This window comes from Bos grunniens, chromosome 14 (assembly GCF_055505025.1).
Source record: "Bos grunniens cultivar Pamir isolate PY7600 chromosome 14, Bosgru_T2T1.0, whole genome shotgun sequence".
Taxonomy (NCBI): domain Eukaryota; kingdom Metazoa; phylum Chordata; class Mammalia; order Artiodactyla; family Bovidae; genus Bos; species Bos grunniens.
Window position 1 is genome coordinate 49,943,977 of NC_141178.1, and position 25,833 is coordinate 49,969,809.

The 25,833-nt window shown below is 39.1% G+C and overlaps 1 protein-coding gene across 4 annotated transcripts in view; it reads right to left on the bottom strand.

Annotated features, from left to right (window-relative positions):
* C14H8orf34 (chromosome 14 C8orf34 homolog) overlaps positions 1-25,833 on the bottom strand; it is a 278,124-nt gene that overhangs the window by 234,043 nt on the left and 18,248 nt on the right. The window contains exon 3 of one of the 4 annotated variants that reach the window (XM_086336647.1): positions 487-1,217. The exons of the other annotated variants lie outside the window; for them this stretch is intronic. Coding sequence (XP_086192773.1) covers positions 1,081-1,217 — 137 coding nt within the window. The 3' untranslated portion in view covers positions 487-1,080. Of the gene's footprint in view, positions 1-486; positions 1,218-25,833 lie in introns of those variants that run through there. 4 annotated transcript variants of the gene reach the window in all.

A 25,833-nucleotide genomic window follows, 5' to 3' on the forward strand; every position in this document is an offset into this window, starting at 1 on the left:
ATATTATTTCAGAATACTATGCTTTGCTCCTGTTAACTGTTTGATTACATATTCCTTTCAGGCTTATGTGAACCAGCCTATGAGTATATATTTAACATAAATAGGATACTGTTCACAGATACTAATCACTGGTTCATTTGCAAGTGAATTTTAACTAGCTGTGTTTAAACATACCTATCAGGCTTTTAAATTAATTAAGAGGCCCTGCAGCCTTCTAATAGTTAAAGTGACTACAGAAAAATAACAGGCTATATTTTAGTACCTTCATTTCTATAATCTATGTTTCGGGATTGTAAATTGCTTTACTTTGCTTTTTTCTTTAGAAGAAAAGCCATGAATAAAAGAAACAGACTAAATTCAATTAAAACTATACAGAGACAATTCACAGGACAAAATGAATGGCTCTTATAATGCAGTATGATTTAGCAACACATTTCAGAAGTAAAAATGTGCATCCTGATTTAGCAATTCAAAACTAACAAATACACATGAATATTTATTGAGCACTATTTAAAACAACAAAGACAATAAACAACCTAAGAGTTTTGGACAAGACTTTGACTGAAGAGATTACTATACATCATATTTTGGAATATATTACAATTATGAAACAGAAATAAAGCAGTTTATATGTACTCATATGTATCTTTCTACAAGTTAAATTACTAAATAGAAAAACCCACTTAAAGAGTTAGTTTATGGCTTTTAAAATAATCCAATGAACTGGAAGTTGGGAGTCTAATATAGGATAACATTTAGGAAAATAGGGGAACTGACAGGAGAATGGAGAAATATTTGGGGTGGGGGCTGGAGAAAAGAGACTGCCTCACTGTGAAAGCGAGGGGCCACAGGTGAGAGGAACAGTCTATGAAGGAACTGGATCTTCAGAATGATGGCAGAGCTTCCTCACTTTACAAGAGACAGAACAGAAGACCACAGGGATGAGCCTGATACTGACTAGGGTTCTTGGCCTCCTTAATCAATAGAAATTGATCAAAGGCTTTGGCCTCTTTGTATCTTTTGTCCAGAAGTGGTCCCAAGTGCCCCATGTATGCAGTTAGTCCCATAGTCCCATAGAGTTTAGGCCCATAGAGTTTCCTTGTTTTTGTTGCTTGAAGAGCGGGTGCCCAGGTGCAAGCTCTGCAGCACAGAGTCCAGGTCCCAGTCTGTCTCCAGATGACCTGAGTTTACAAAGCCACTCAGAGTTGCACCGGATACTGTACAAGAGGGAATTTATCATTAATTTATTGCAATGATTAATGATAATTAATTCATCATTACAATTGTAGGAAATATATTTTTAGGAACATGCCGATATATTCTGTAAACAGACATCGAGACTCCCTTTTTATAAAGCACATTCAAATTCCATGTTAGAGCCTGAGAGATACTAAGATGAACAGGACATGTTTCCTACTGTTTGGTGGGGGGTTGGAAGGGCAGAGGTTGAGACAAAAATATGCCCCCAAAGTTGCCATTTTGTATAAAAGCTGCTACACTTTGGTATGTACTGCCTTGTTAGGAACAGATATAGAAAAAAAGTGTGTGATTTTATATTGGGCACCGTGAAAAGTACCCAGCATACTATTTCTCTGCCTTCAGAATCTATAGGTTTCCATAGCACTGAACATTTTGAACAAAATGTGGATGCTAGTTTTCTATCCCACAGCATCAAACTCCAGCATAGATACTTCAAGCTGACTGGTTTCCTACTTGGCTCTACTAACACCCCTCTATTATATAATTGTTTGAATAACATAATTCTAATATAATAGTTGCTCAGTCTCTCACTTAATAGACCATCAATTCATAAACCCTAAGGATCTGGGCTCCTCTCAGTTTCTAAATTTCTCATAGTACACAGCAGAGATTTGTACCAATTGAGTAGGATGGTTAATGTGTGTGTGTGTATATATATATATATTTGTTTTGTTTTGCTTGCTGTACTGCGTGGCATGCAGGATCTTAGTTCCCCAACAAGGGATTGGACCCATGCCCACTGCAGTGGAATTTTGAAGTCTTAACCACTGGACCACCAGGAAAGTCCCAGGATTGTTCATTTTTATTTTAATGTTTTGCTCGTTTGTTTGACATGGTGAGGCATAAAGTATAAAGAGAACACATTGTTTGACATCAAGGAGTTCACAATTAGTAGTCGACCAACAAATTTTAGTAGGAACAGGAAGTTCCTTCCAGATGTTCAGAACCTTGAATTATTGGTTGGAGAGAGAGAGAAAGCAGTAGTAGTAGTTGGATTCAGAGAGGAGTGAAACAAACACAGTGTATTTTACTATACCTTCACCCCAGTAAAGTTATATGTCCAGGGAAAACCCCCATGTTCTATTCTTTGCTTGTGTCCCCCAGAGTATGATGGTGTTAACCCTGGGCACACTAAAGCTGTTCATTAGGTATCTGCATGTTGATTGTTATAAAAATTCCTTTGTACCTTTTCCACATATTTGCCATTTAGGTGCATCCTCTTGCTTGACATGATACGGAAGAATTTGAATTCTTGCTTTATATTTTGCTAAATTCTCCCTAAAGCTGCTAAAATAAGTTGTTTCAAGTCCTACTCTAGAAAAACTGTAGAACTGAAACTAAAAATTTAACAGTATCTTCCTATGGGCTTCCCTGGTGGTACAGTTGGTAAAGAATCCAACTGCCAATTCAGGAGACCCAGGTTCAATCCCTGGGTCAGGAAGATCCCCTGGAGAAGGGAATGGCTGCCCACTATTCTTGCCTGGAGAACTCCATGGACAGAGGAGCCTGGTGGGCTACAGTCCATGGGGTTGCAAAGAGTCAGACACGACTGAGCTACTAACAGTTTCACTTTCACTCATGTCATTAACACTCTACAGGGTATAATTCATTCAAATATAAGGATCTCTACTGCATTTTCAAAGACACTGGTTCTCTAATATCTACTTCTTGCTCAGAGCAGTAACATTCAAGAACGGAAACCTTGAGCACAAAATAAAGGGACCATAACTAATAGTGGCCACTAGATGGCAACAGCAGAAATGTCATTATTTTCAGAATTAAATAATTAAGATAACCGCCTTTACTTAAAATGAGAAATTATGAGTTTACTGTAAAGTACACGAATCCAAAACAAGATTAATGCATCATTACAGTTGTAGAAAATGTTATACATTGAGAAACAAAATTACATTGTACAATGTTGCTGTGCTTAGTCGCTCAGTCATGTCTGACTCTTTGGGACCCCATGGACTTAATACTTGGCACTTAAATTCATGCACAATTGCCACGGATGTATGTTTCTTCTCTCAGAAACAGTATGCCTACCCACTTGATTTCATCACTACGGCATCATTCCTGAATCCTCCTTCACATGCACCCCCAGAGGTAAGTCAAACACTAAGTCTGACTGACAGCATCTCCTAAACAGATCTCGAATGTCATCAGTCCTCTCCAGTCCAGATGCCATCCCCCAGCCGTGGCCACCATCTTCTCTCCCCAAGGTCACTGTAATGGTCTCCTAACAGGTATCACCACCTTCAGCCTTGTTCTTCTCCAATCCATTTTTTCAAACTGAAGCAAGAGCACATTTGCAATGCTCTCATCTGATAATTTCACTCAGCTATTCAAAGCCCTTTGATGACTTGCTATCACCTTCAGAATCAAGTTCAAACTCCCAGAGATGGTTATAGGAACATGCATGAAGTGATTCTGCCTGAATTCTCTAATTTCCTCTCTTGCCACTTCTTTTTTCTCAAACTCTACAGTGAAATTCTTTCCTTTGGTAAATCTTCTAAAGGTGTCTTTTCTCTATTTTTTTTGCCACGGCGTTCATTTTCTTAAATGAAAATGCCATTTTTAGGAAGCCAAAGGAGGGGAAAATCATGCTGATACATAACTTTTATTTAAAAATTTTTTTTAACTACACTGAGTCTTTGTTGTGGCATATGGGCTCAAGGGCTCACAGGCTCAGTACTTGAGGCACTTGGGTTTACTTGCCCCATAGCATACAGGATCTCAGTTCCCCCATCAGGGATAAACTTGTATCCTCTGCATTGGGTGGTGGATTCTTAACCACTGGACCTCCAGGGAAGTCTGTGAAACCTGACTTTCAGACTGTGATATAACTTCTGATTTGCCACTGCAGGCAAATACTGTTGAATCACGGTTGGAAAGAAGGTTATTGCAAAATTCACTGGTCTGCTCACATTTTCATGCCTTGTTCTATCAAAAATGTGAGATTATTACTATATTTTATTTTGCTTCAGGATATCCTCCACTTAGTTCATGCCTAGACGAATGTGTCCATTCTCCACATTTTTATAATCAAATCACATTAATATAGCCAACATTCCTTGTCATGTATGGAATGAGTCTAAACTATCCTGGGTTTCAGATGGACTAGACCTGACCAGTCATCACTAATACCTGAATTCAACTCATGTTACTCCCAAAAAGGCTATTCAGTTGTAGGAAATTCACTAAATACATAAATATACACTTTTGTCTTCAGCATTCCTTCTTTCACCAGCCCCAAATACTTTAAAGCGTGAGAGAGAACTACAGCATTGTTTTACAAATGAAATTAAATTTGGCTAATGGATTAAACAAAATTAAAAAGTAGTATGTTTCTCTAATATATTCACTTAGGAAACATTTCCAAGGTCAAGACTCAATTCTTGGGCTTCTTCCAAAGCTTAGTCTTTATTTCCTAAAGCCAGGAAGATGATGTTATCACTTTTCAAAATCATAATAGCCTATGAAAGAAAATAGGACTTCAGACCTTAACACAGGCATATTCTTCAAACAAAGAGTAGATGGAGGATGAGCTAGGGTCATCCTCAATGGATTTAAAAATGGATTCTCAGAAACCTCTGAGAAGAAACCCATATTTTAATTGCAATACATGTATTACTTTTTTTAAGTAATACATAATTTGGTATGCAAATTATTTGTATCAGAATCTTACCTGTAATATTTTCAACTTTAACAAGCAAAATAATAGTTTTGGCAGAATATGACTTTTTATATTTGGGAAAAATATACAAAAGCTTACAAAGATTAATCCAGCATATCTGTCTCAAACAGATTTATTTAAAACTTAAATGGGGAGAAGCAAAATTGTAGAAGAAAATATAAGAAAAAAATCTTTATAACCTCAGAGAAGAAAAGTATTTTATTTAACAGCTAGTGCATGATCTTCCATATTCCTGGCCCTGTCATGGCAGCCAGTTATGGCAAGTGGAGGTTCTCAAGCAAAGATGGTAGAGACCAGAACTTAGCACTGACTAAAGATAGACACTGAGTGTGAGTGAGAATTCAACACTTGTGATTTCAGCTCCTGAGATCTCATGGCTCTTTGTTACCCATCACTTGGACAGCAATGTGACAGGATCATTGTCCAGGCTCCTCTGCCCATGGGATTTCCCAGGCAAGAATACTGGAGTGGGTTGCCATTTCCTTCTCCAGGGGCTCTTCCCAACCCAAGGATGGAACTCGCATCTCCTGCATTGGCAAGCGGATTCTTTACTGCTGAACCACCAGGGAAGCCTGGTGGCTGGACTCTTAACAACAAGTAACAGAAACCCAACTCAAAGTTGCTTAAAGAAAGAAAAGCAGCAATTAGTTAACAAGGTCAAGTTGGAGAAGAGGAATGAAACATTCATGGTTACTTTTCTCTGATCCTCATCATCTTCTCTAAGCATGCTGACCTCATGCTTTTAGACTAAATGCCTCTTTCATGGCCATAAGCACATCAGTTCAGCCTTTAGCTTTGAGAGAGAAAAGAAAAACATTCTCTTTTCCAATTTAAATTTGGGGGACAGGACTTTGGTGGACTTGCACATGGTCTGGCTCCCATGTTTATACAAGTTGCTGTGGGACACTGGCACATTTTATCCTAAGATTATAATAATAGGTCCTCCTGTGGGTTTTATCAGAACTAAATGAAATAATCCATGTGAACAGTTAGCTCGAACAGTAACCACATACTAACTATCATTAACATGACAATTGTGTGATGGTTAGTTTTATGTCACAAAACTCATCTAATCAGTTGAAAGCCTTAAGAACAAAACCTGAGCTTTCCTAAAGAAGAAATTTGTCTCCAGACTGCAACGTTAACTCCTGCCTGAGTTTCCAGATTGCCAGCCTGCCCTTACAGATTTCAGACTTGCCAGCCTCTACAATTGTATGACTCAATTTCTTAAAATAAATCTCTGTTGGATCTGTTTTCTCTGGAACACCCCGACTGATAGGAACTATAACCACACTCCTGAGTAACCTTCGTCTCTATCTTAAAGATAAAAAACTGAGCTGATAAGTGGTGGAGTTTAATTCAGATTCAGATGCACTGATTTCAAAGCCCATGGCCCGAGAGAGATACTCAAGCTGGATTTTTAAAACTTGGTAAAATTCCCATAGCCAAAGAGGGAAAAAAAAAGACAGAGATGAAAAGAGTTTGTCCTACTTTTAAAGAATTCTATATGATACAGCCTCCATTCATAATCTTTTCTTATTTGTACTAACTTACACCGAGCAGTTGCTTTGTACACATTATCTTATTGCTAGCTATTCTTTCTTGACTCATTGTGGTTTATGTAGAAAGTAACAAACAGCCTTCACCTTTTAGTTCAAAAAACTTCATAGATGTAATCAGTGAAATCGAGCTACTCCTCAGACTTAATCTTTTCCAAAGAGAAGAAACTCAGTTCACGATCCTCAACACACAGACACAGAACCCAAAATGTTAATACTTTAGGACAGTGGTCCAGGAGTCAGAACCTACCACCCTCATCTCCAATCAAGTGTATTCTCCTGGAATCCTTACTCCTTCTCTTTCCTTCCGTGGCAAATGACGTTACACCAAAAGGAAAGATACAACAGTAAGGGAAAAGGGAAAACACACTCAAATTTAAAATGATGCTCAAATCTGGGGTAATGGAGAAATCACCTTTTCACTAATAGTGATGGGGAAAAGTTCAAGAGTAACTAGCTCACCAAAATGCTTACTCAGATGCTCAAATACATAAATACCTTACAACAGAGATTCAAAGAAAAGTGATCATCATTAGGATTATGTAAGCCAAAAATAATTTCCATCTAAAGAAACTGTCCTTGAACCAGATATTCTTATGTGAAAAGTAAATATATCTCTAGCCACATTAAGTTCTCTAAGACTTTAAATAAAAAAAGGAAAGAAATTGTTAAATCATCTCTTCTATGTATCAAAGACAACTGTATTTCCTTATTCAGTCTCATTTTCAGATTTTTAATATATAACCCCTTGGATAAATAAGTTTCCAAGTACCTGATAAATTCTGATTCCTAAGTTCACCTTGTACTCTTGACTAAATTGGTTTATGTACCTTCTACTAATATTTGCATTTTAAAACACTTTTAATGCCTTTCCCTCCATCAGTGGTTATCAATCAGTGGTGATTTTGCCCCTTGGGGCATATTTGGTAATGTCGAGAGATATTTTTGGTTGTCACGACTGGGGTAAGTATTACTAGCATTTAGTGGGTAGAGTTGCTAAACTTCCTACAACACGTTCCCCCACAACAAAGAATTATGTGATCCAAAATGTCAACATTGCTGAGGCTGAGAAACCTTGCACTAATGTATAAATAAGATGGAAGCTTAGAGGTCTATGGACGTTCTAGTGGTAAAAGGTGTTTGGGAAGGTGAAGGGAATCCCTTGTGCGTGCATGCTTGCTCAGTCGCTCAGCCATGTCTGACTCTTTGCAACCCCATGGACTGTCGCCCGCCAGTCTCCTCTGTCCATGGAAGTCTCCAGGCAAGAAGACGGGAGTGAGTAGCCACTCCCTTTTGCATGGGCTCTTCCTGACCCAGGAATTGAACCCAGGTCTCCAGCATTGCAGGCAGATTCTTTACTATTTGAGCCATCAGGGAAGTCCAGGGAATCCCTTACCACTTCAAATCATAACAGAAATCCAAGTAGAGTTGACAGTTACTTAAGACCAATCTCTTGTGTCATAAACATCAAGGAGCTTATACAAGGAAAAATAAACCAAACAGTTAGTGTCATCAGGAAGTTGTCATGTTGTTCTTATCTATTGATTTCAGTTTTGTCTCCTGAACACATACAGAAAAATATTATGTTCCATATAACAATCTTTCCTGTATTTGAAGACATATGTGATGTTCCCAAGTTTTCTCTCTTAAACTTAATATTTTTAAATATTTCAAACATATCTCATTACCCAAGCCATTGTTGTAGTGACCACTGCATTTAGAATGCATATGCATGCATGCTGAGTCATGTTTGACCCTTTGCACACATAGAATGCAGCCTGCCAGGCTCCTCTTTCCATGGGATTTCCTAGGCAAGGATACTGGAGTGGATTGTGATTCCTCCTCAAGGGGATCTTCCCAATCCAGAGATTGAACCTACATCTGCTGTGTCTCCTGCATTGGCAGGAGAATTCTTTACCACTGAGCCATTTGGGAAGCCCTGTGTTTAGAAAATTTTCAACTAAATGTTGAACTTCATCTTTATTCCTACCAATGGTTATATTGTTCTTTTTTAAGGTACAGGCTGTTTTTCAAAATTCTGATTGTATCGTCCCTGAATTTTTAAAATATAGCTTGCCCTTCATGATCTAAGTCATCGGTAAAAAATATCACCAGCAAGTCACTGAGTACCACCCTCCAGGCTCACATCAGTCATCAGTACATCCTCCTGGATAGGGTAGTCCAGCAAGCTCTCAGTGACTGTACCATCACTCAGTCCATATTTCTCCACCTTATATTTAACCATCTTATGCATATGGAAGACTTTTCTAATTCCCTGGGGAAAAAAAACTCACATGAACTACGTCTCCTAAATGTAAATGGATCTTATCAATGAGTCTAGTTATATCAGAAAGGAAGACTGAGCTAGTGTGAAATGACGTGTTTTCAATAAACTCATAATGGCTTCAGTGGTGCATATTTGCCACTCTAAGTACACCCATTTTCATTATTCAACATTTAATCACAAATTCTATAATTTTACTGTATAGATCAATTAATTTTGTCTTCCTCTGAATATATCTAATTTACTATCTTGAAAAATAAAAGTCTTTTTCCTCCCTCCCATATTTTAGCACTTTTGTGTTCCAGCTTGATAGGTCTGGGATGGGGATTTAGAGCATGGATGGACATTGATATAAAAATACCTGGGTATGCATCCTAGCTCCTCTACTTGATGGATTATGATGTTAAACAAGTTAACTTCTGTTTCAATATCCTTATCATTAAAATGGAGCTGAAAAAAATCACCACATAGAATTGTAAGAATCAAATAAGATATGCAGGCATGCTCAGTCGCTAAGTCGTGTCCGATCCTTTGCAACCCCATGGACTGTAGCCCACTAGGCTCCTCTGTCCATTAAATTTCTCAGGCAAGAATACTGGAGTGGGTTGCCATTTCCTTCTCCAGGGGATCTTCCTGACTCAGAAATCAAGCCCACATCTCCTGTGTCTCCTGCATTTGCAGGAGGATTCTTTACCACAGAGCAACATCCCGGTGTTTAGAATAGTGACTGGCACATAGTAATTGTGGTTATATGTCAGCTTATTAATTAAAGAAGGTACACCATGATTCTATGACCTCAATCCAAGTTGTTTAAATTCACAAGGATGTAAGTACTCTGGACCAAGAGACCTTTAACTGATGAATAGTATGTTTTCTCATTTCTAGGTCTTCACCTTCCTCTCAATCAAGAATATCCTATTTTATAGTGTTTAATGGCAACCATTTTTGATAGAAAATTTAGCAACAAAATAAAGGTTGAATTATTCCACTTTTTCCATGTCATCTGCTAAAATCTCACCATCTGCTCCCACCATGAGCTTTGTTCCATCATGATATTATTAGAACCTACATTTCCAATCTTCCAAAATGTATGCAGAGAGAGAAAACAATACTTTTGGCTGAGTGGAAATAAGTTATATCTACACATAATAACTGAGTCAGTTTCCTTGTCAACGTATTTTTCTGTATTTCAACAACCAATTTTAGCCTATTAATCTTACAGTGACCAACAACAGTAGAGGGTAAATTGTACACAGTAAGCTCATACTGGCTTCTATTGAGCATCATTTTTCTTCCTAAGTACTTGATGTTTTTATTATGCAACACTTAATCATAAATCTTAGAAGTTTAATATTAACCAATTAATATTGTCTTCCTCCATTTAACAAATAAAGTGGTATACTGACAACAAAAGCCTGGAGCTAGAAGAAGAGATCAGTTCCATATACTACATAATCTTTCTAAACATGACTTGGGGACCACTCAGCAAATCTCCTAGAATTAATGCAAACAAAAATGCATTTGTATGTAGAATATTAAACTGGCAAAAGTCATTGAATACATGTTCTTCTGATCCACTGCTTTTGCTGATGATATCTGCTCCCTCTGTAATTAAGAAACCTATTAAAACTTTAAAGAAAAGGGTTAAGAAGTCTAAATTGATAATGACTTGAAATGCAAACAAAACTTTAAATCAATAGTTTCAGAAAACAATTTGAACAGGCTGAATTTCTATCTATAAAGATTAAGTTTTACTTCAAATTATAAAAAAGGGCAACATTTCCTATTTTATCTGCTGAGAAAGGGCAGTGTGGTTAAGTATCTCCTTATAAACAGTGTTTCTCTGGTGGCTCAGATGGTAAAGAATGTGCCTGCAATGTAGGAGACCAAGGTTCAATCCCTGGGTTTGGAAGATCCCCTGAAAAAGTAAATGGCAACTCACTCCACCCACTGGGAGAATCCCATGGACACAACAGCCTGGAGGGCTACAGTCTATATGGGGTCACAAAGAGTTGGACAGGACTGAATGGGAGGGATAGGGGGCAGGAGGAAAAGAGGAAGACAGAGGATGAGATGGCTGGATGGCATCAACGACTCGATGGATGTGAGTTTGAGTGAACTCCGGGAGATGGTGATGGACAGGGAGGCCTGGCGTGCTGCGATTCATGGGGTCACAAAGAGTTGGACGCGACTGAGCGACTGAACTGAACTGAACTGAACGACTAATACTTTCACTTTCACTATAAATAGACACATCTGAATGGCAGGCTACTTGAAATATACCCATATGTATCCCAAAGTGTTGTATGTTACTTTTAGTTAAACAGAAATTGTCCTCCCACCCTACTGAAAAAGCTACTCAGCTTCACTGAGACCGCCTAATGATACAAACCTGGATATTTTCACTCAATATCCTTTCAGCACCTAGTAATTGCCAGAATAGGCTTTCCAGGTGGCGCTAGTGGTAAGTAACTCACCTGCCAATGCAGGAGACCCAGGTTCTATCCCTGGGTCAGGAAAATCCCCTGGAGGAGGGCATGGTAACCCACTCCAGTATTCTTGTCTGGAGAATCCCCACAGACAGAGGAGCCTCGTGGGGTACAGTCAATAAGGTCGCAAATGATCAGACATGACTGAAGTGACTGAGCACGCATGCACACAACTGCCAGAATATTCTCCTGGGCACACTGTTGCCAAATATTTATGGAGATATTGGTGGCCATAGAAAGGATATGACCCTAGAAAGAATCAGGATAGGTTCAGGGAATGGGGGAGAGGGAAGGAGAGGTGAGGGAGCTCTTTCCTAATTTTTTTTTTTCCCAGAAAAGTCCTCCGTTGCCCACTCTACACCCTGAAGCACAAAATTAAATGTGATGACACAGAAGCCTCTTTATCAACCTCACACTGCAGGTGTAGATATATATATTAGATCTAAAATAATAAAGAAATCTACCAGACTCAAACATGCTGCTGCTACTGCTAAGTCACTTCAGTCGTGTCCGACTCTGTGTGACCCCATAGATGGCAGCCCACCAGGCTCCCCCGTCCCTGGGATTCTCCAGGCAAGAACACTGGAGTGGGTTGCCATTTCCTTCTCCAGTGCATGAAAGTGAAAAGTGAAAGTGAAGTTGCTCAGTCGTGTCCGACTTTTAGCGACCCCATGGACTGCAGCCCACCAGGCTCCTCTGTCCATGGGATTTTCCAGGCAAGAGTACTAGAGTGGGGTGCCATTGCCTTCTCCAAGACCCAAACATATTTCCTCTCAATAGGCAGCTTGAATGTGCATTTTTAGTAACATAAAACTATAAACTTTAATCTTAACCCTGGAAGGAAAGTTTCATGATGGGGAAATGTCTGAACCACAAAAGCAGGACACAGACCTTTGGAGTAGCTCATGAATCATCATGATCACTATCACATAGGTAAGAAGTGAGCGATGAAAGGATGGGGGGATGGAGGACATAATTTTATGGTTAACTCTTATCCAAATTTAGTCAAAAGGTTCTCTTCTTAACGGGCTCCATACAGTACTGTTGATACCGGGTAAGCATCTTCAATAACATTTTTACTAAAGACCATGAAGTAAGAACATAAATTCATGATAATGATCTCAGATCATTTTACTTTCAAATGTGCACTAGACCAAGGATGACAGTTACATCTTGCCTGTCTTTTGCATTTTTTTCCTGATTCTTGGCCCGATGCCATCTTTAACCTCTGCTGCACTGAACAGTCTCATAGATATCCAGACCCAATGTCTAGTCCAAAGGGGAAGATAATACTCTTCTAGTTACTAAAGTCATCCTCTCAGTTTTTAATTCTTGTCTAATGAGTCCCCTCTTTCCCAGGAAGATGGAAATGGAATAAATACAAGTGGCAAGGATGCAGACATATCAGAAGACATGATATGAAGTGAAAATAGAAAATTCAAAAATCGTCAACAAACAGAAATTTGAATTCATAGAAGTGGATGATCTCTAGGACTGAGCCCTGAGAATACTAACATTTAAACAGGAGGTGGAAGTGGAGGAGTTCCCAAAGGAGACAGAGAAGAAATGGCCTAAAGGGGCAGAAGGAAAACTAGGAGAGGATGGTGTTATAGGAGCCCAGAGAAAACAGCATCTCACTGTGTGGAACAGATGGAAGTCCAGGGAGAATGGGAAGAGGAGAATCTCTAAAGTTGAGGTAAAGCTGTCCAATTACACGTTCTGCAATGATGGCAATAACCACGTCTGTGTGTTCAGTTCAGCAGCCATGTGTTACTACTGAGCTCTTAAAATGTGGCCAGTGAGAATGGGGACTGGATTTTTAATTTAATTTAGTTTAAACAGCCACAAGATGGATTGGACACTGTGGAAAATCGAAGCAGACAGAAAGCAAACTAGACTAGCAGATCAAAGTATGAGCTTTGATCGTCAAAGAGACAAGAGATAACAAGTGATGGTGAAGATGTGAAGAAAAGAGAACCCCTGTACACTGTTGGTGGTAATGTAAATTGGTAGAGCCAGTTCAGAAAATAGTATGGACATTCCTCAAAAAATTAAATCTAGAACTACCAAATGATCTAGTGATCCCGCTTCTTGGTATGTAGTTTTAAAAAGAAAACGGGATCTTGAAGAACTATCTGTACTCCCATGTTCACTGCAACTTCATTAACAATAGCCAAAATATGGAAACAACCGAACTATCTGTCAATGAATGAATGGATAAAGAAGATGCACTAAGCGTGCGCGTGACGCACACACACAACAGAACATTGCTCAGCCGTGAGGAAAGAAACCCTGCCATTTGCAGCCACGTGGAAGCACTGTGGAAGCATGATGCTAAGTGAAATCAGTCAGAGAAAGACAAATACTGTACGATATCACTTATATGTGGAATCTGAAAAAGCCAAGCTCATAGAAACAGAGAGTAGAATGGTGGTTATCAGAAGAAGAGGGGTGGGGGATTGGGGAGATGCTGTTCAGAGTTATAAACTTCCAGTTATAAGATGAAGCAAGATCTGGGTCTGATGTATGGTGAACAAAATCTGGATCTAATGTACAGCATGATGATCATAGTCAATAAGATTGTATCATATACTTCAAAGTTGTTCTCATCCAACTTATGTGTGTGTGTGTGTATACACACACATATACAACTTTCATTAAACCAACACTTTTATACCTTAAGCTGACTCAATGTTATAATGATATACGTCAATTATACCTCAATAAAGTTGAAAATAATTTTAAATTAGAAAACTTTAAAAGTATAAGTTTTGTGGGTGGTGCGGGAGGTGGAAGGGAGGTTCAGAGGGAGGGGACATGTGTACACCTATGGCAGATTCATGTTGATGTGTGGCAGAAACCAATACAATATTGTGAAGCAACTACCATTCAATTAAAAATAAATAATTTTTTTAAAGTATAAGCTTTGGACTCTGACATACGCCAGGTCCCGGTCATCTCCCCAGTTTATGTTTTGCATATTTTGGGAAAGTTAATGTCAATTCTATAGCACTAAGATTCTTCACATGCAAAACAGGCATGATAAAACAAGAGCCTTTTAAAAGCATAAAGCAACATAATACATACTGACTGCATATGACTGGTTTGGTAGATTAATCAGAGCCTGGTCAGTTAAACTACAAAGGCTCTCTGAAAGATTTAAACTTAGAGCAGGGCTTTTGAATACAGATTCACAAAGTTTATCATTTTCCCTTCAGAAGAATCAACAGCCTAATCTTCCTGCTTCGGATAATGAGACAAAGTAGTCAAGCTTTTTTGTTGCATTTCTTATTATTCAGAAAAAATGCCTAAGTATTCTTTCATTGGTCTTCCCAGGATGCTCAGTGGTAAAGAATCTGGTTGACAAGCAGACACAGGTTCGATCCCTGGGTCGGGAAGATCCCCTGGAGTAGGAAATGGCAACCGGCTCCAGTATTCTTGCCTGGAGAATCCCCATAGACAGAGGAGCCTGGCGGGCTACAGACCGTGGGATCAAAAGAGTTAGACATGACTTAGCAACTAAACAACAATAGACACAACTCTTTCCTTAACCTATTCTTGTACTAAGTAACTGAAATCCTTCAAGCTTTAGTTTATGATAACTTCTTTTAGAATTCTTCATTGTAATTCCCTCACCTCAAAGCCTTCTTTTCCCTGGAACAACTAATCTCACTAGCTTTCATCTTTCTGCTTACACTTTATTACCTAATTTATTAACAGGGACTCCCAGTTGGAATTTAGCCTCAAGGCACCACTTGACACTTAAAAAGGAGTCAAAGTTTTTCCCCTAAAATCTTCAGAAGCAAGTACATGTGTTGTAAACCTTGATTGCTTTGAATTGATCTCTTTCAATCCTGAGTTTCTTTCCAAATTGTCTGCACACACACAATATTTGCTGAGCTCATCGATGTCTTAAATATATCTCTCCATCAAATTATACAACCGAATTCAGTTTGTGTAGCAGAAAGTGGGTTTTTTTTTTTTTATGTCAGTGAAATAGCAATGGATACAACCAGCCGGGTTAGAAGCAAGACATCCGGGATCTCATTCATCCGACCTAAAAAGTCTATCAACAGTTTTGCTGGCTTGACAGCCACAGAGCCAAACAAAGACAAAAACACACTAGCTTGGAACCAGAAAATTATCCTAATCAAAATGTCACTTCTGGAAATATCTTTTTCTAAATGACAATACTGTAAACAGAAATTTCCACAGTGACAATTAAACATAATTAAACACTAGATTTCTCTTCAAGCTTCTTTCATTCTCTAAAACTTGTTTTTCTGGGCTGAACTCAATTTCTCTTTCAAGTACATCTTGTTCCCACTAGAGGAAAACGCAGTTCCCACTTTTAAAAAATTTGTCAAGTGAATTTAAAGACATATTGGACCACATTATAAATCTCAGACTCTGAAGGTATTTTATGTAATCATAAAGCCTCCAATTAATATACCACATACAAAGGGTGGAGGTGTAGACATATGCACCCATGAGGGTCAGAAGGTGCCTGGCACATTGTATCTAAGACAGTAATTTGACTTTTCTTTGTTTCTAGAAAGTAGCCTATGCTGGAAAGGCTTCATCCCATCTGGATTTTTAGTATGTGTTTGTTTAAACAGGAATCAGTGATGTGTAGAAGGAAACAGATAATGCTTCAGAGAGAAATGAAGGGAAGGTGCAAGCCATGGAAGTGATGGTAGGAAAGAGAAGAGGTGAATTTGTAGCAATAAAAAGAGAGGAGCAAAGCCAGAATATAAAAGGTAGAGTTGCCACAATGGTTTAAATGATACATCAATAAATGTTAAATCAGTGCTGCCGTGAATGAGGGCACGCAGAGATAAATGGAGGTAAACTTCATGATTGGTTAATTTGCCTAGGATTGTGAAAACGACATTAGACGTTCTTCCTTTGTAGGGAAGGAAATAGTTCCTTCCTGGGTTTTGTTCAGAAGCTAGTTGAATTCTTGCCCCTAGGAATGGGCTGGCTTTGGGACTGACAGTTAAAGTAACACTGAAGTTTTTGAGAGATGCAAAATCTCTGATTCTCTAATATCCACGAACAGCTGGATTAGGCCATTGGCTTCTTCCTCTGTGGATGATTAGTTGTAGGCTGTTTCCAAATTAGTACAATATTCCATTTAATTAACTGATTCATACAAAAGTTTTTGTTTATTAATATAAATAACATAAATGTATCTGAGATTATTTTGTTCACACAGCAAGTCTTTCTTGGAAAATCCTAAGGAACAACATTTCATAACATACAGGGAATTCATAGAAATGTCTGTGGTCTCATTTTCTCTCTTCATTTCAAAGATAATTCTTTACTTTTTCAAATGTATAGCATTAGGTTTCTATTTTAACTGGATGTTCTTAATGCCAGCCTTGATATATTGATCGAGACTTTAAACTTCCAATGTTCCTCAAAACACAGACATCCCAACCTATTATGTATCCTCCAACTAATTGATCATATATGCATATTGTTTAAGATGTCTGGAGTTTTAAGTGACAGAAAACCCAATTCTAACTGGTTTAAAGAATAAAGGGGAGTCATTAGCTTGCTCAACCTGAAAGTCCTCAGCTTGACAGACTTCAGACTGGTTGACTGAAGGCTCAACAACATCACCAAGGACCATGCAAGGACCTGGTCATTTCTGCATTTCTGCTCTGCTGTGCAAACCATGGACTCCATCTTCAAAGGATCTCTCTCCATGGTCACAGAGGAAAATTCAATATCATCTTGGCCAACAAATTAAGGCATGGGGGAGTTAGAGAGCAAGGATTTTATTCTGAAGACTACTGCCACTCCAGTACAGAAAACAGGGTTTTCAACAAATATTGGTTAAACAAATAGCTTAATTAACCAGGAAATAAATTAGTATGATCCCAGTCTATCAGGTCTCTGATCACACCACCACAAAAGATCCTGTATCGCAACCAAAACCTGGTGCAGCCAAATAAACAAACTTAAAAAAATTTGATTCAAACTAGACATGTCTGACTGTTAAAGCCCACTCTCTTCACTACTTGGCAATCTAGCCAAATGCATCCACGTATTATCTAAAATATGAAGTCTCTTCAAGTACAATCACACTTGTACCAGTTAAAATCTAGCCCAGTGGTGGGCACTTCAGTTCAGTCGCTCATTCGTGTCCGACTCTTTGCAACCCCATGAATCGCAGCATGCCAGGCCTCCTAGTCCATCACCAATTCCCGGAGTTCACCCAGACTCACGTCCATCGAGTCAGTGATGCCATCCAGCCATCTCATCCTCTGTCATCCCCTTCTCCTCCTAACCCCAATTCTTCCCAGCATCAGAGTCTTTTCCAATGAGTCAACTCTTTGCATGAGGTGGCCAAAGTACTGGAGTTTCAGCTTCAGCATCATTCCCTCCAAAGAAATCCCAGGGCCGATCTTCAGAATGGACTGGCTGGATCCCCTTGCAGTCCAAGGGACTCTCAAGAGTCTTCTCCAAAACCACAGTTCAAAAGCATAAGAAAAGGAAAGATATAAGCATCTGAATGCAGAGCTCCAAAGAGTAGCAAGAAGAGATAAGAAAGCCTTCCTCAGCAATCAATGCAAAGAAATAGAGGAAAACAATAGAATGGGAAAGACTAGAGATCTCTTCAAGAAAATTAGAGATACCAAGGGAACATTTCATGCAAAGAAGGGCTCAATAAAGGACAGAAATGGTATGGACCTAACAGAAGCAGAAGATATTAAGAAGAGGTGGCAAGAATACACAGAAGAACTGTACAAAAAAGAGCTTCATGACCAAGATAATCATGCTGGTGTGATCACTGACCTAGAGCCAGACATCCTAGAATTTGAAGTCAAGTGGGCCTTAGAAAGCATCACTACGAACAAAGATAGTGGAGGTGATGGAATTCCAGTTGAGCTATATCAAATCCTGAAAGATGATGCTGTGAAAGTGCTGCACTCAAGATGCCAGCAAATTTGGAAAACTCAGCAGTGGCCACAGGACTGGAAAAGGTCAGTTTTCATTACAACCCCAAAGAAAGGCAATGCCAAAGAATGCTCAAACTACCGCACCATTGCACTCATCTCACACGCTAGTAAAGTAATGCTCAAAATTCTCCAAGCCAGGCTTCAGCAATATGTGAACCGTGAACTTCCTGATGTTCAAGCTGGTTTTAGAAAAGGCAGAGGAACCAGAGATCAAATTGCCAACATCTGCTGGATCATGGAAAAAGCAAGAGAGTTCCAGAAAAAACATCTATTTCTGCTTTATTGACTATGCCAAAGCCTTTGACTGTGTGGATCACAATAAACTGGGGAAAATTCTGAAAGAGGTGGGAATACCAGACCACCTGACCTGCCTCTTGAGAAACCTGTATGCAGGTCAGGAAGCAACAGTTAGAACTGGACATGGAACAACAGACTGGTTCCAAATAGGAAAAGGAGTACGTCAAGGTTGTATATTGTCACCCTGCTTATTTAACTTATATGCAGAGTACATCATGAGAAACGCTGGACTGGAAGAAGCACAAGCTGGAATCAAGATTGCTGGGAGAAATATCAATAACCTTAGACAGGCAGATGACACCACCCTTATGGCAGAAACTGAAGAGGAACTAAAAAGCCTCTTGATGAAAGTGAAAGTGGAGAGTGAAAAAGTTGGCTTAAAGCTCAACATTCAGAAAACCAAGATCATGGCATCTGGTCCCATCACTTCATGGGAAATAGATGGAGAAACAGTGGAAACAGTGTCAGACTTAATTTTTTTGGGCTCCAAAATCACTGCAGATGGTGACTGCAGCCATGAAATTAAAAGATGCTTACTCCTTGGAAGGAAAGTTATGACCAACCTAGATAGCATATTGAAAAGCAGAGACATTACTTTGCCAACAAAGGTCCGTCTAGTCAAGGCTATGGTTTTTCCAATAGTCATGTATGGAGCTGAGAGTTGGACTGTGGTGGACACTAATAGATGCTAATTCCTAGACTGTTGTTATTGTTTAGTCAGTAAGTTGTGTCCAACCCTTTCGAGATATCATGGACTGTAGAACCCCACCAGGCTCCTCTGTCCGTGGAACTCTCCAGGCAAGAATACCGGACCAGGCTGCCATCTCCTCCCTTAGGGGATCTGCCCGACCCACGGATTGAATCCACATCTCCTGCTTGGCAGGCAGGTTCTTTACCACTGAGCCACCAGGGAAGCCTAATTCCTAGATTACAATACAGCAAAACATGTATTTTAAGTAGTGTGTGCTTTTTTTTTTTTCAAAGAAAATAATATTCCCAGGGATCCACTCTATAGCAAATGCTTCATAAATCATTTTTCATGATTGAAAGATCACCTTGACTTGGGTCATCCCACTTCTTTTCTGGGGTTTGACCAAATTGTGAAAGGCACCAGAAAACTAACAGAAGCAGAAATAAACACATGAACATACTATATAATGAGTTTGTATCACAATAATGCTGTACATGTCCACTTATCGGTCGGAGCAGTTGTTTTCTAAAAGGGTGGACATGACCATCTGTTAGGAAGTGGAAAGAGAGTATGAGAATTTCTACTTTGCCTTACTACTTTAGAAAATGTCCTAGTTTATATGTGTTTTATTATGTATAAAATGTATTGATATAATTGTACATGCCTGCACTTCATGCGTGAACATAAATATCAAGGATGCATAAAGAAACCATTTTATGAATAGGGTTGCACAATCAAAACTTTCTGAAACCACTGAGTTAGAACGTGATTGAGACAAGGTCTAGGCCAAAAATTCAATTTCCTGCATCACCTTACTTCACATAAACAAAATCTCACTCCTAGAGGACATGAAATTAAGTCCAATTAAGAGGACACAAATGAGTCATCACAGAACAATTTCTGCTAAAGAGTCAGAAAAACATCTCAAAGAATCCCACTGATGTTGATTCTATAACATGCTTTTCTAAATGAAGAGAGAAAACTACTGTTTATTGATGTCTTGTTTTGCACTAGTCACTGGGTCAAAATATATATCCTTTTTTAATCCCTATAACAACCCACTAAGATGGGGAATATTTACCCTGACTGAACCTAAAGGCCCTTAGTCCTATCCAACTCTTTGCAACCCCATGGATTATATAGTCCAAGGAATTCTACAGACCGGAATACTGGAGTGGGTAGCTGTTCCTTTCTCCAAGGGATCTTCCCAACCCAGGGATCGAACCCAGGTCTCCCACATTACAGCCTGGTTCCTTGCCAGGTTAATTCAATAGATGTTAAGAGAGTTAAGTAACTTCCCAATGTCACACTCCTAGTGAAAGGAGAATTGGTATTTGAACAATTTTTAATGAAAGTCCAAGTATTTTTCCCCTAAGGAAGAATTCCAATTTTAGCGCTTAGATGTGATCTTCAGAAAATTATTTAAATTCTTTAAGCCTAGATCATTTATTTTTTTTAAGTGAATGATAAAGATAACTACCTTTACTTAATTAGTGTGTTTCACATATGGGATCTTTGAAGAACTGAGAGAGATATGCTAATATTTTAGGAGTTACGTGGTGTCCTTGAGGCTTCACTCTCAATCTCAAAGCTCATGTCAAATAATTACGAGGAAGTTCAAAGATTTCTATCTGTGTTTGGTGGATAGCTGGATGCTCAAAGAATATATCTGGTCAGTTTTGAACTACAATAAATCCTGTCTAATATGAATAATAAAAGATTCACAGCTGCTGTGCCAGAGTCAGAAATGGGGAAAAACTTTTATTTTTAATTAGATTTTATGAGAAGAGAAGCTGAGTATTAAGGAATAAGAGTTCCCATTCAGTATTTGCTATAAATTTATATACAACATACCAGAAGAGACATATATTTCTAATATAAGCATCACATTGAAAAGTATAATTATATCTAAAGTATAATCATTATTTAAGAAAGAATTAACATAATTTTGGTTTTGCTAATAATAACAACGTCTCTGCTAATAATAACAATGCCATATTTATTTAACTATATGATATACCAAGATTACTGATTGGATAATAAACTCCAAAATATATATTTACTCTAAAATAAATATATAGAGAAAATATACTGTAAATGTTGCCCATGTGCTGCTATAAATAAAATATTCTGTGACTTAAGAAAAGAAAATAAAGTCCATTATTAAATTAACCAGAGTAATAGGATGTAGAACAGACAGTCCCATCTGTCTGAGAAATTTTGGCTAAAACATTAAAGCTGAGAACAGTGGATGAGAAGGAAACCTTGTAATATTGTGCTCTGCTGTGCTGTCCTAAGTAGCTTCAGTTGTGTCTGACTTTTGTGGCCCCATGGACTACAGCCTGCCACGATCCTTTGTCCATGGGATTCTCCAGGCAAGAATACTTGAATGAGTTGCCATGCCCTCCTCCAGGGGATCTTCTCAACCCAGGAATCAAACCCAAGTCTTTTATATCCACTGCACTGGCAGGCTGGTTCTTTACCACTAACACAGCCTGGGAAGCCCTACTAAAAACTCTGATGGCTACTTTTATGTGTCAGCGTGACTGGGCTGAGGGATGCCCAGGTAGCTGGTATATGACATTGTTTCAGAGTGTGTCTGTGAGGGTGTCTCCATAGGAGATTAGTATTTGAATTAGTAGACTGAGTAAAAAAAGACTGTCCTCACCAAGGTGGATGGACATCATCCAATCCCTTGAAGGTCTGAACAGAAAAAAAAAGGCAGAATGAGGGGAAAGTTTCTCTGCTAGAGCTGGGACATCCAACTTCACCAAACTTTGAATACTGACATTCCTCTGGTTCTCAAGTCTTTGGACTCAGAATGAATCACACCCTTGATTGCCCTGCATCTCCAGCTTCCACACAGCACAGTAGACCATGGGACTTTCTTGGCCTCCATAGTCACGTGAGTCCATTCCTATAATAAGTATCCTATTTATGTGTGCATGTATGTACACAGGCTGCCCAGGTGGCATTAGTGGTAAAGAACTCACCTACCTATGCAGGAGCCATAAGAGATGTGAGTTCCATCACTGAGTCAGGAAAATCCTCTGGAGGAGGAAATGGCAACCCACTCTGGTATTCTTAGTGGGCTACAGTCCATGGGGTCACAGAGTCAGACACCACTGAAGCGACTTAGCACTCACATATGTACGTGTGTATTCTGTTTATTTGGAGAATACTAATACAAAATGAAGCGATACCTACATCTGTGTAGGACTTGTTAAGGGTCAAACTGATTCAACCTCCATTAGTACAACAGCCAATGTAAGATCAAGCTAGGGAGAAAAACTCTTTGAAGAGAATTCCTATGAATCGAGAGTGCTGGGTTGTTTCAACTCCTCTCTTTTCCTCCTTCCATAGTATCAACGCCACCCCCCCACCAAGCCAAGAGGCAATATCTTTATGCCAATTATGAAGTTATTATTTCTTAACAAATCCATATGTCTACATTCTGTTCAATAACATAGAAGCTGGGACTCTGAAAATTTCACTTCTTTTGTCAGCTGGCTTCCTGTTAAAGTTACACCAAAAGCAGGAAGTCTCTTGAGGAATCCTTCATCCCTCAGGATATTCTCTCCAAAGATGCTGCACCCACCCCAGCTAACAGGACAGACGGGCATGCCCTCTTTGGACTTTGGTATGTGCGTGTGAGCCCTGTAGTGTCCAATTTTTTGCGACCCCATGCACTATAGCCCGCCAAACTCCTCTGTTCATAGGATTTCCCAGGCAAGTGTGCCACAGTGGGTTGCCATGTCCCTCTCCAGGGAATCTTCTCAGCCCTGGGATCAAACCTGCATCTCCTGTGTTGGCAGGCGAATTCTTTACCACTGAGCCACCTGGGAAGGAGGCATTATATACCACAGCATACTGAACAATCCATTAGATGCCTCTCCATTTTTTAAAGATATGTTTGATGTGGACCCTTTTTAAAATCTTTATTGAATTTGTTACAGGATTGCTTCTGTTTTATATTTTTGTTTTTGGCCACCAGGCATGTGCGATTTTAGCTCCCTGAGTAGGGACTGAACCTGCATCCCTTGCACTGGAAAGCAAAGTTTTTTTAACCACTGGACCACCAAGGAACTCCCAAGATGCCCTTTGTGACTGGAGTCCAGAGCAGGATCAGACCCACAGCAGGTCCAGCTTCAGTGCAAGCGGCTCCAGCACTCAATCCTCAGACTCTGGTAGACCCGAAAATGCTTGCCTGTGCCTGGTGAGATGCTGCTTTGAGTTGCTGACAAGCCTGCATAGGAGAATCACAGCACAGATTCCTAGGCATTCTTAGTAAAGCCCTGTCTGCTTCTCCAGGTAACCAGTTTCCTTTTGAGATACACCTCCTGGTTTTTTACTGGATCCTGGAAGAACACCTGACTCTGGGACATGAATTGGCCATAAGACTTAAGCTGCCTATCATGAACTGGGTATTCTCTGACTCGTCACAAACCATAGCATTTTCTTTTAAGTCTTTATTGAATTTGTTACAGCATTGCCTCTGTTGTTTCTGTTCTGATTTTTTGTACACAAGGTATATGGGATTCTTAGGTTCCTAACCAGGGATTCGAACCTGAATTCCCTGCATTGAAAAGCAGAGTCTTAACCACTTCACCTCCCTCAAGGGAAGTCCCCAGACAAGAAGACTGAATGTGCACAACAGCAATCCAGAAGGCACAAGCAAGTTACATGTGCAGGTAGCCCAGATTCTTCCAGCACACACTCAGGCTACATTCCTGCTTTCCCTCAATTTATATATACGTCTTCATGGACAGCCCTTCACTAAACAAAACAAAAACCCCTGAGACTGATTTAGACCTAGTCCTGCATGATATAGTGGCATAAAATCAGTAGGCATTATATGTCCACTCAGAAGTATCCTAGAAAGGCAGGCAGAAGGACTACCAAACTTTCATAATATTTACTTTTCCACTTAACTGATCCATTGCCAGAAGTCAGGCACCACTGATTTATGGACAGTGGATAACAGCATGGCTCAGAACAGAATTGAAATATTGGTTTCAAAGATGTCGAGGGAGAGGTATGTAAAAGAACATCTTTAAATGTGTACAAAAACTTAAGGTATTTGTTACCTATATCTTTTGAGTCTGAAGCAAATTAAAAAAAAAAAGAAGAATAGAAAGAAAAAGAAAAGAATTTGAAATAATGAACAACAAACAGTATACAAGATGAGGAAAGTGGTGGCTAGAGGCAAAGCATTATTCAGGAAGTTCTTGCATTATTCAGGAAGAAGGTAATGATACTGCTCAATTTCAAATTTTAAGATAAACATGCATCCTATTATCTCTGAGATAACAGCAAAGAACAGAAATTAAGCTCAAAACTTCTAAAAGTGAAAGGAAAAAATGTTAAGCAAGATATTAGCAACTGAAATTCAGCAATAGAAAAAACAGATTATGTCTTTTGATCAGAATCATTTTCTCCCAGAAATGCAAAGTTGGTTTAACATTATAAAATCTAGTAATACAATTCTCCCCATTAATAGACTAAAGGAGAAAAATCATATGCTAATTTCAATATAAACAAAGAAGACTTTTAAATATAACTGAACTGAACTGACTTTTAAATATAACTTTTAATTTAAAAATCCTAGCAATCTATTAAGAAAACAAAACATCTCTAACTTCATTAAGTGAGTGAGTGAGTGAAGTCGCTCAGTCGTTAAAGGTTTAAAAAAAAAAATCTACTAATGTTGCAATGATCATTCTTCTTAAATCCGTTCAGTTCAGTCTCTCAGTTGTGTCCAACTCTTTGTGACCCCATGGAATACACCATGCCAGGCTTCCTTGTCCATCATCAACTCCTGTAGCTTGGTCAAACTTACATCCATCAAGTCGGTGATGCCATCCAACCATCTCATCCTTTGTCATCCCCTTCTCCTCCCACCTTCAATCTTTCCCAGCATCAGGGTCTTTTCCAATGAGGCAGTTCTTCACATCAGGAAGCCAAAGTATTGGAGTTTCAGCTTCAGCATCAGTCCTTCCAACGAATATTCAGGACTGATTTCTTTTAGGACTGACTGGCTTGATCTCCTTCCTGTCCAAGGGATCCTCGCGTCTCCTCCAACACTACAGTTCGAAATCATCAGTTCTTCAGCACTCAACTTTCTTCATAGTCCAACTCTCACATCCATACAGGACTACTAGAAAAACCACAGCTTTGACTAGACAGACCTTTGTTGGGAAAATGAAGTTTCTGCTTCTTAATATGCTGTCTAGGTTGGTCATAGCGTTTCTTCCAAGGAGCAAGTGTCTTCTAATTTCATGGCTGCAGTCACCATCTGCAGTGATTTTGGAGTCTAAGAAAATAAAGTCTGTCACTGTTTCCACTTTTTTCCCCATCTATTTGCCATGAAGTGATGGGACCAGATGCCATGATCTTTGTTTTTTGAATGTTGACTTTTAAACCAACTTTTTCACTCTCCTCTTTCACTTTCATCAAGAGTCTCTTCAGTTCTTCGCTTTCTGCCATAGGGTGGTGTCATCTGTGTATCTGAGATTATTGATATTTCTCCTGGCAATCTTGATTCCACCTTGTGCTTCGTCCAGCCCAGCATTTTGCATGATATAC